This window comes from Triticum dicoccoides, chromosome 3B, assembly GCF_002162155.2.
Source record: "Triticum dicoccoides isolate Atlit2015 ecotype Zavitan chromosome 3B, WEW_v2.0, whole genome shotgun sequence".
NCBI lineage: Eukaryota > Viridiplantae > Streptophyta > Magnoliopsida > Poales > Poaceae > Triticum > Triticum dicoccoides.
The window spans coordinates 686648066-686659406 of record NC_041385.1 but is presented as its reverse complement, the minus strand read 5'-3'; the positions used below and the strand labels follow the sequence as shown (position 1 = coordinate 686659406).

Below are 11341 nucleotides of genomic sequence, written 5' to 3'. Positions count from 1 at the left end.
AATCAATCAAAATACTTCAACTTTCCACTATTTCCAGAGAGGATAGAGATGGAGCAAGGGCAGTCTGCTCACTGGCATTGACCGTTGTTTTCCGCGTCGGCGACGAGACAACTCAGGAGGCAGGAGCAGAGGATCCAGTGAGAGTCCAAGTTGAATCCCTAACCGGCCGCCCTCCAAGCCGACAAGCCACAGCAGCCAGTCCGCCGGACGCCGGTGCCCCACCCCCATGCTCAGGCGTCAGCCGTCAGCGGTCGCAAGTGCGAAATTGAGTTGGTCGATGGCTAACTGGTTCACTTCGTTCATCTCCGGCCAAGGCAAGCATCAGGAGGAGGTGTGGTAAATAATTACTGGGCATTATGGGCTAATACATAGGGGTAGTAAAAAAACATTTTTGCTGGGGGATGATGGCCCAGGTTCGCCCTCACGAAGCTCCACCATTGAATGTGAGCATATTTTTTACAAAAGTACTTATGAGTTACGAATAGACTTAATGGAGTAGCTGGGGAGGTTATTTCTCCAATCTAGACTGTCTTTGTCAAGGAAGATATATCATGGAAGTTGTGATGATCTTACACGAGCCATGTGATTAAAACAGAGTGCTCTAATTTTCAAAGTGGATTTTAAAAAGGCATATGATAAAATTAAATGGCTTTTTGTTATGTAGGTGTTTAGGATTAAGGGATCTCCCAACCAATGGATTGATTGAGTATGCAAACTATTAGGGGGGTAATGTTGGTATCAAAATTAATGGTATAGAGCATGAACATAAAAATATATACCAAAAGCAAGGTAAGAAAGGTATAGTTGATGCACATGTTATAATCCTACATGTTTCAGTTACGATCTAGCCTCAACGAGTTCAAAAGGCAGTACAAAATATAAAACAGGAGCAGATAATAGGTGGAATTATATGAAAACAATATTTTGCAAAGAGGTGGCACTGGTACCGTAAGGTGCTATACAAAGGTTTTTTAACCCCTTTCCGCAATGACATTTGGAACCGTCACCGAGTGTGTCCACGTACCCTCGTAGATCACGCAAGATCTATCTAGAAGATGCATAGCAACGAGAGGGGGAGAGTGTGTCCACGTACCCTCGTGGACCGAAAGCGGAAGCGTTTAGTTAACGCGGTTTGATGTAGTCGAACGTCTTCACGATCCAACCGATCCAAGTACCGAACGTACGGCACCTCCGTGTTCAACACACGTTCAGCTCAATGACGTCCCTTGAACTCTTGATCCAGTAGAGGGTCGAGGGAGAGTTCTGTCAGCACGACAGCGTGGTGACGATGTTGATGATGTGATCCACGCAGGGCTTCGCCTAAGCACTACGACTCTATGACCGGAGGAGTAAACTATGGAGGGGGCACCGCACACGGCAAAGAGAACAATTGATGTGCCTTTGGGGTGCCCTCCGCCCCCATATATAAAAGAGGAGGGGAGGAGGCAGCCGGCCTAGGGGCGCGCCAAGTGTGGGGATTCCTACTAGGACTCCCTAGTCCTAGTAGGATTCCCCTTTCCTTTCCGGATAAGGGGAGAAGGGGAAAGAGGTGGAGGAGAAGAAGGAAAGGGGGGCCGCGCCCCCACCCCTAGTCCAATTCGGTTTGGGATGGGGGGGGGGGGCACCACCTAGCCGCCACCTCCAATCTTCCACTAAGGCCCATGTAGGCCCATTAATCCCTCGGGGGGTTCTGGTAACCTCTCGGTACTCCGGAAAATGTCCGAACCTTTCCGAAATCATTCCGGTGTCCAAACATAACCTTTCAATATATCGATCTTTACCTCTCGACCATTTCGGGACTCCTCATCTCATCCGGAACTCCAAACAAACTTCGGTCATCAAAAACACATAACCCATAATACAAATCGTCATTGAACATTAAGCATGCGGACCCTACGGGTTCGAGAACTATGTAGACATGATCGAGACACATCTCCGATCAATAACCAATAGCGGAACCTGGATGCTCATATTGGCTCCTACATATTCTACGAAGATCTTTATTAGTCAAACTGCACAACAACATATGTTGTTCCCTTTGTCATCGGTATGTTACTTGCCCGAGATTCGATCCTCGGTATCATCATACCTAGTTCAATCTCGTTACCGGCAAGTCTTTTTACTCGTTCTGTAATGCTTCATCCATCAACTAACTCATTAGTCACATTGCTTGCAAGGCTTATAGTGATGAGCATTATCGAGAGGGCCCAAAGATACCTCTTCGATACACGGAGTGACAAATCCTAATCTCAATTTTCGACGTGAGGCCCTAGCAGATCACATTGCTTGTATATGTCTGTAGGTGATGCATGGTGCACTGGTTTTCGATGCGAGAAGATATAGACGGCAACAACACCAGCAGCAGCCAGCGGGTGGCTATTTCAGGAAGCACCAAGGGCTCCCGCACCATAGCCTAAAGGATGACATCATCATCGGGTTCGATGCAGACTTTGCTTCCCTAGAGCTCGTGCTCCACATCCTAGAGAAGGCGCGCGTGCTTCGCCTTATGTCGCTGGAGACGATATGGAGCCGTGACGACGATGGCGACCCGTTTTAGATACGCCTTATTCAGGAGGCCATTCCCAAGTATATCGCCCTAGCGGTGCCATCGGGATCTGGCATCCTGCTACAAGTCAAGTGAGGGCAGCTAGCACCACTCCGTTGTTGGGACAGAAGGAGGGGCCGTGTGTGAGAGCGAAAGTTTTGGCTGACGAGCGATTGTGGCTCCTTATTTCCATGATCGCTTTGTACGCTGCTAGCTATCACAGATTAACAGCGTCTAGCCCGCATGTTGGTAGTCTGAATTCACCAGCGTCTAGCCCGCATGTTGGTAGTTTGAATTCACCAGCGGCGTCGTACTAACGGCGCGTTGATACTCACACTTGAGTGCCTTTGCTTTTCGCTGCGCTTTTCTAGTTTACTCTACATACTCCTTTTGCGTATCATTGAACATAGATGTGTCCAAAAAAACAAGTGCTTCTTCCATTCCAACAATTTAGATGGCGGAGTGATCGCGGCTGTAGGAAGGGGTGAGGGGGGTGCCGGCGCGGGCGTCCATCAGGCCAGTTCGCCGACGGCGGCGTGTGCAGGGCGAAGGTGGCGCGGCGCGAGTGCTCGAGTGTCCCACGCGCGGAAGCGGGCTAACCAAATACACAGCGCGTGATGACAATTCGGACTGCGTGCACAACTCTATATGCCGCGCGCGCTTATTGCGCGTCGGCTGAAACCACTCTACCGCTTGCGCGCGTGCTAAAAAGGCCAAATTTACGGCGCGGCGCGGCGCTCATTTTGTGCGGCTATTGGAGATGCTCTAATAGAGCATCTTAGTGCATCTATTGCGCCGCTCGGGAGGAGAGCTCCTTCGCTGAAGGGCGCGGCATAACAGGCCTGCCCATTGGCAAATGGCAAAAACGCGCAATCGAACTTCCGACATTGCGCCGGGGAGCGGCGTTGTTAGCCAGTTTTTTTTATCAAAGAAGGGCTTGCCTTCTTCCGATTTTCATTATTGAAAACCACCCTTACAGCGATAGAGTAATAGACACTACATAACAAGTCCAGCTACCAGCACAACATACATCCCACCAAAAGGCCAACAAGGGCTGCAGCCATCCAGAACTTCAAGGACCAGCAAGGCCCAGCACATAACAAGTCTTCCACAAACCATAAAAGAGAGACAACAAAGTAACTAGTACAAAGTTGACTCACTTTTGAGTCACTTATTTTGGGACGGAGGGAGTAACAACTAAGAGCTAATAGACACAAGAAGACTAAGAACAGCAGCAGCAACAACATGGAAATGTCGCAGCCGTTCATCCAGGGAGCCTCGCCACGTTGATCCGCCACCCTTGCCCAGCTGTGTACACCTCATTTGTTGCCCGTTCTAGTACTCTTGCACCCAGTTCCAGCATTTTTCTTGATGGCTCCTTTATCTGCAAAATGGACAAATCAACCAACCATCGACTCATTAGTTTGATTATATGAAAAGGATCATTTATCCTTTTTTTCAAATACAATTGCATTTCTACTTTTCCAGATTGCCCAGAATAAGGCAGAAACCCCAACCATCACCATTTTCTTGTCTTCTTTGCTAAATTTGTTTACCCACCCCCCAAAACAATCTTTAACATTTAAAGGAATGGTCTTCAGACCACATACACATCTAACCAAGCTCCAAAGCAAGGAAGCCGCAGAGCTGGTGAACAACAGATGATCAATTGATTCATCTTGTCCACAAAACACACACCCTTTCCCCCCCCTTCCACCCTTTTTTGAGTAGGACATCCCTAGTCAAAATACTCTTCTTATTTTTACCACAGAAAGACTTTTATCTTCGCAGGAACTTTGATTTTCCACAGGTATTTTTGTGGAAATTTCAGCCCTAGTGTAATCAATTCCTTGTATAAAGATCTCACAGAAAATTTATTATCAGCAGTGAGGGTCCAGATAATCTTATCTTTTCCCTCGTTCATTTTAATTCTTTCACATCTCCTTTTTAGAGTATTCCACAACTCCAAAGTTTCCCCATACAACGTCCTCCTAAATTTGAAACCCTTCCATCCTTTTTGGATGGCCTCATGTACAGTAATCTTGTGATCGAAACAAATATCATAAATTCTAGGATAGGCATCTTTTAAAGGCTTGTCATCCACCCAAGTATCCTCCCAGAATCTAGTGTTTTTCCCATCTCCAAGTTCTTTCTTCACAAATTTATAAAAGATATTCTTAATTTCCAACAGACTAGTCCAGAACTGAGAATCTCCAGTTTTTTTCTCTACTAGAGCTAGACATCCATTTTTTCTATATTTTTCTTTTAGAACATCTTGCCACATCCCCTCTTCTGTCTCCATTTTCCAGAACCATTTAGCCATCAAAGCTATGTTCATCACCTCCAAATTGAGAATCCCCAGGCCCCCCTACCTCTTTGGGTAGGCAACACTCCCTCCAATTAACTAAATGGTATTTTCTAATATTCTCATCTTCTTGCCAAACCAATCTTGCCCTGAAGAAATCAGCTTTTTTAATGATTCCTTTTGGGACAGCATAGAAGGACATCATAAACAAAGGAATATTCGTCAGGCAATCTTGCACCAGTGTGATCCTACCAGCAATAGATCCTAGCAGTTTCCCCTGCCAACACCCACATCTTTTCTCAATTTTGTTAGTTACACAACTCCAGTGTATGTTCCTAATCCTAGTCTCTGATACAGGCATACCTAGATATTTGATGGCCAAATCTCCCATTTTGCATGTCAATATTTCCTGGTATAGAAATTATTTTTCTTTAGCTTTTCCAAACAACATCAGATCACTCTTATGAAAGTCTATTTTCAGACCTGACATGTGTTCAAAAGCCCCCAGTATGAATTTGAGGTTTCTTACACTTTCCACCTCATCTTTGATCAGAAAGATAGTGTCATCAGCATATTGTAGCATATTTACTCCTTTATTATCGTCTTTACTAAGGACTCCCTTGACAATATCAAATTTTAAGGCATTATTCATTAAAATAGCTAAGGCATCAGCAGCCACATCAAAAAGCAATGGTGACATAGCATCTCCCTGTCTCAAACCTTTATACGTTTTAAAATAAGGGCCAATTTCATCATTAACCTTGACTCCTACATGTCCCCCTCTCATAGTCTCCATTACCCAATCACACCATTTATCTGGAAAACCTTTTAGTTCTAACATCTGTATAACAAAGGGCCATTTAATTTTATCATATGCTTTTTCAAAATCAACTTTAAAAATCAGAGCATCTTCTTTGTCTCTATGAAAAGTGTTCAAAGCTTCATGTAGAATAACCACTCCTTCCATAATGTATCTCCCTTTAATAAACGCAGTTTGTGTTCTGGAGATTACAGGTGAAACACACTTGGTCAGTCTGTTCATCAAAACTTTTGTAATAATCTTGAAACTCACATTTAATAAGCAAATAGGCCTAAATTTTTGAATTTGTTTGGCATCATTGGCTTTAGGGACCAGGGTAATAATGCCATAATTAAGTCTGGCAATGTTGATTTCCCCCTTAGCAAGCCCATCAACCAAGGCTTTCAGATCCCACTTAACCAGATCCCAAAAATCTTGATAAAAGTCAGCAGGGAATCCATCAGGCCCTGGGCTTTTGTTTCTTTTCATCCCAAAAACTACTTGATGAATTTCATCTAAGGAAAAAGGGGACAATAGCTCCTCTTTGTCCTGTGTATTTATTTTTTCCATTTCTATTTCTCTCAGGGATATGTTAGACTCTTCAGGGTGTCCAAAAAGATTTTTGTAAAATTTGGTAATATACTCCATCAGGCTGCGGTCTCCTTCTATGATCCCTTCTTCTTGTTCCAAAGAAATTATTCTGTTTTTCCTTCTCCTCCCATTTACCTTTGCATGGTAGTATCTAGTGTTTCCATCACCATCTGTAATCTCTCTGTCTTTATATCTTTGCATCCACTTCATTTCTTCTTGTGTCATAATTCTTTTAAGTTGCTTTCTAAGTTCTCTCTGCTCAGTTCTATCTGCAGCAGTCAAACCCATTATCTCAGCTCTCTTATCTATTTCATCCAGCTTTTTGATAATTTCTATTTTGATTTTCTTATACCAAGCATCCATGTGTTTATTCCATCCCTTGGCTTTTCTTCTCAAATTTCTCATTCTTAATTGCCATCTCTCCGACACATTCTCTCTGTATCTTTTATTCCAAGTTTTATACATCAATTCTTTAAAGCCTTCTCTCAAAAACCAAGCATTTTCATATCTGAATGTATATCTGATTGTGTGTGTCTCCCCTGTGTCTAAGAACAAAGGAGTGTGGTCAGAGATTTCCCTAGCAAAGGCTTGTAGAATAGTCAATTGGATATTTTTCTTCCCAGGCAGGACACATCAACACCCTGTCAAGTTTCTCATATGTGGGATCCTCCTGATTATTAGCCCAGGTGTATTGTCTCCCATTTAGAGGTAGTTCTCTCAATCCAGCTTGTTCAATTATAGCATTAAACATAAAGGACCATTGTCCATTTGGCATAGGTTTGTTTTTTTCCTTGTCATTTCTAATGATGTTGAAGTCCCCTCCAACCAAACAGGGCAAAGGGTTGTCATGATATAATCTAGCTAGCTCAGCAAGAAAATTAGCTTTTCCTTCCTTCTATGCATCCCCATAAACTGTGACTAAATTCTAATGCATTTTAATATTCTTGTCAAATAGCAGTACTCTTAAAAAATATTGTCCTTTTTCAATATGTTCAACATCAAAACATCTCTTTATTAATGCCAACTAGGATTCCACCAGACATTCCTCTGGGGGGATTCCAGCACCATTGTTAATTTTTGCCCCCACAAAGATTATGTAACTCATTTTTTGTAAAGTCTTGTTTGATTGTTTCAGAAATCCCAATAAAATCCAATTTCTGATCTATGATCATTTCTCTGATATATCTTTTTTTGTGATCTTGAACTATGCCTCTCACATTCCAAAAAACACCTCTCATTTTTGAGTAAATTCTGATTTTATAACGATCTCAATAAAAATTACTATCCTATCCAGGCAATTTAATTATTCCTAGGTTAGAGACTAATCAGTCATCTTCCCTTTTTTCCTTCTCAGCACCCCAATCCCAATTGATTGCTTCACACAGTTCAGTGCTGGTGAGCTTTTTCTGCCACCTTTCTTTCCAGAGAACATTCCTCTAAGATTTTTATATTGTTGCTCCCAATCTCAGCATCAGAATGATCCAAATCAGAGCATAATCCATCAATATCCACATCTCCAGTATTTATGCATACTGGTGTGTCTCTGCATTCTTCCACTTTTTCTCCTGAATTTTCCTCCTCATCTTTTTTTCTCTTTTGATGTTTTGGAAATATATATCTCTTCTAGCTTTCTCCATTTTATTAATAATATCCAGATTTTTGTCAATCATATCAATGAAACATCCTAAATCAATTCCTACCATGGAGCTAATTTGCAATAGGGAGGGGTTGAGAAATTCAGAAACAGAATTCTTACCATAGTTATCTCTTTCTTCGGCTCTGATTTTTGCCATCTCTTCTATTTTCTGGTCTTCTTTTCCTTTGTTCCCGAGGCTTCTTTTTATCTCCACTTCTTTCTCCTCTCCCTCCTTCTCTGTAACCTCAGCTCCATGTAAGTCTACCATTTTTTTCACCCAGGGTCCCAATTGATTCCCGACCGGCATTATAGTCAGTGGGTTCATTGTATTTTCCAGACTCTGATTCACCCTTTTTTTGTTGGGTTTCCTTCTCATAATCTTCCAGATCCATATTAGCCAGCTCCATTTAATATTTTCCCTGTCAACATCCTCTTGTATTAGCTTTTGGATCTCTTCCTGCTGTTGATTGATCTTTTTCTGTATTGCTTGTTGATTGCCCTCAAGATCCTTAATTCTTTATTCAGCTTTAGCGCACAATGCATTGTGTCTGGCTTTGTCTTCTTCTAAGGTCTTGATGTTGTTGAACATGATGTCACTTTCTTTTTGCCACTTCCTTCTCTCAGCATACATCTCATCTTGCCACTGCATCATGCTTTCTTCTAATTGTGCTTTCATTTTGACCAGTTTTCCATCTACTTCCTCACTTTGTTTGAGAGACAAACATCCCAGTGTAATGCCTTTATGTTCAGTATCTTCTACCCTGAATCTCTTTCTATCTTTTGTTTCTCCATCTCCATCTTCTAGGTTATGTGTGTTTTCATTTTTCCTCTTATCCTCTTTATACCAGCCAATTTTCACCACCTTCTCCACCTCTACACCAATTCTGAACATGAGTAGATCAGGGGCAGCGATTTCCACTTGAGGTGGAGTTATTTCCACATCTCTGATTCCACATTTGACCCTAACTTTTTCTTCATTAACTGTATCCATGTCCACTTCCAACACAGGCCCCACTGCAGCAGAAACTTCACAAATGCCCAAGAAGTGTCTAAAACAGTCAGGCACCTTGCTCAGCTTAACCCAGGCAGTATGCATTTTCCCCACTGCTTGATGGTCCAAGGACCAAGGTTGGACCTTAATGACCACCCCTGTCCCCAGCAAATTGAAATCATTAAATTTAGCCATCTCTACCAGTTTTGCCTTATTGGGGAATCTCATCATGAAACCATTTTCCCCAAACTCCTTAACTCTCCACTGCCATCCCCAATAAAACATCTCTTCCATAGCCTTTGTGAGTTCAGTTTCATTGATATTTCCTTCTCTGATGATCACCACACCTAAGGGATTTGTGTGTTCAGCTACAAGCACATCTTTGTAGCTTTGAACCAATAGGATCCCCAGCCCTTTGGCAGCATATCCAACATATTTGGGGACTGGTTTCATTTGCTTCAGCAAGTTGCATTCACTAGTGATATGGTTCTCCCTTCCACATATCAAGTAGTGTCCTACTCTACAATCTCTGGTAGAGTGTCTTGGGTCTTTGCATTTACCACAGACTTGTTTATTAAGTCTCTCCATTCCTTTTTTGCCCTCATCTAAATTCAACTGCCAGTTGCCTCTCCCCCCCTGTTTCTTCATCTCCATCACTGGATCTTGGTCACTTTTCTTGTCAGCTTTCTGCATGGGATCTCTGGTTTTCTCTTCTCTCCTCATGCCATCTCTACCAGACTGAACCTCCACAGATTTTCCAATCGCTCCTTCTATCATCTCTTTCTCCCCTCCTCTTAGTCCTTGCACTAACTGAGAGAGCAGAGAGGTCAGTAGCTGTTGCTGAGCACTCTGCTCTTTCTGGATCATCGTATCTTTCTCCTTACCTTTCTCCATTCCAGAGCTGTCTCCCTCACCATTTGCTCTCCCCATCATATCTTCCACTGCCTCTTTCTTTCCTGTCTTAGCTTGCCAAATCAGATTTTCTTCCCTTCCTTCTGCGGCGAATTCGTCTTCATCTTCATCTCCTCTGCCACCCTCATTCCCAGCACCAAATCTACCACCTCCTCTTCCAAAACTGCCAAATCTGTCAGTTGTAGTATATCTTCTCCATTCCATCCACCCCCCTGTTACTGTAGTTGAATCTCCCTCTAGCAAACCCTCCTTCACCTCCACGATTGAATCTAGGACCTCCATATCCTCTTCCCAAATTTCCAGCCATTTTGCCTGCTGGCGGCGGTGTGGGAGGAGAAGGGGGAAACCCTACACGATGGAATTGCTCTACCCCCTCCCTCTCACCCACTTTTATACCTGCCAGCCCACCCTCCTTTTCCTGGGCTGGGTTGCTATCAAGCCCACTGGGCTTCCACTAGGCCAGGCCCACATCCAAGTCCATTTTTAAATCTTCACCTACTGAGCCCCCAAAATTAATCAGGGGTCTCACAAGTTCTTCCTCCTCTTTTTTTCTCCCCCTCCTCCTCTGTTGAAGCACAAAGGGCCCCAATGGGAGTTTCCTGAATTACTAGTTCTCCAAAATCAACCTCATCTTCTTCAAACCAAGGTGGGATAGGACGAATTTTATCCTTTTTCATGTGATTATGAACTATCTGTGCATTAAAACTACTACTTCTGCAATAATTTTAAATGATTTCTCTCCTATTCCCCTTTTCATAATTCATATAATCCACACTATCAACATCCTCAGAAACTCCCTTGCAGTCATCTGCATTCTGGGATTTGAACCCTTTTCCCCTCTTGCTACCATCTCGGAATCTATTGTTTCCTTTTTTTCTTCCCAATTCTAGTATCATCTACCTCAATTGAAGCAGTGGATACCAAGTATTTGGGATTGGGATACATACATGCAGAGTAGACAGAGGACTCCCCCTCCTCCTCCGCCTCAGAGCCTTCGCCGGCTAGTAACCAGAAACGGTTCTCGGCCGGCGAGCGCCCTACTGGCATCGGGAAAGGGCAAGGAGGTGAGGCGAGTGCCTCGGGAAGTGAGGGGAGCGGCGAGGAAGTGTGGTTGGAGTCGCTGGCGCCCTGGCCTTGGCCCTGCTCCTTGGCGTCGCTGCCACCACCTTGTCTTCCTCGATCTCGATTGGAAGCCATCTGGATCCAGGAGCCGGGATACCCATCACCACCGCCTGCGGTGGCGCCTGCGGCTGCACCGGCGGCGGCGCCGGCGGCTGAATCAGGCGATAACGGAGAGAGCGGAACACCTTCCACTTCTCTCTCTGCTCCGGATCCAGAGACTCCGCCTCCAGCATCGCCCAGAGAAGCACCCCCATCGCCGGCTGGCGGTTGTAGTTGGGGAAGCAACGGAGGATTTCTTCTCCCCTGAGCTTGTCTCTCACTATCTCGGACGCGTCGTTGAGGGCCTTTGCCGTCGGGAACCAGCGGTCGATCTCCTGAAGCCTCCCCATCAGCACCTCATCGCCGGCGGCGAGCGCCCACATCTACTGCTCGCTCGTCGT

At 44.1% G+C, this 11341-nt stretch overlaps 1 protein-coding gene across 1 annotated transcript; it reads right to left on the bottom strand.

Annotated features, from left to right (window-relative positions):
- Positions 1-3612: 3612 nt before the first annotated feature.
- On the bottom strand, positions 3613-10116 carry LOC119281839. The gene is made up of 2 exons (XM_037562259.1): positions 7997-10116; positions 3613-3929 (listed from the first exon to the last, which is right to left on the bottom strand). The coding sequence occupies exon 1, from the start codon at positions 10059-10061 to the stop codon at positions 8394-8396; it is 1668 nt and encodes a 555-aa protein (XP_037418156.1). The 5' UTR covers positions 10062-10116; the 3' UTR covers positions 3613-3929; positions 7997-8393.
- Positions 10117-11341: the final 1225 nt, after the last annotated feature.

Coding starts and splice junctions, on each gene's coding strand:
- LOC119281839 (XM_037562259.1), bottom strand. CDS start 10,061: ATGGAGGTCCTAGATTCAATCGTGGAGGTGAAGGAGGGTTTGCTAGAG.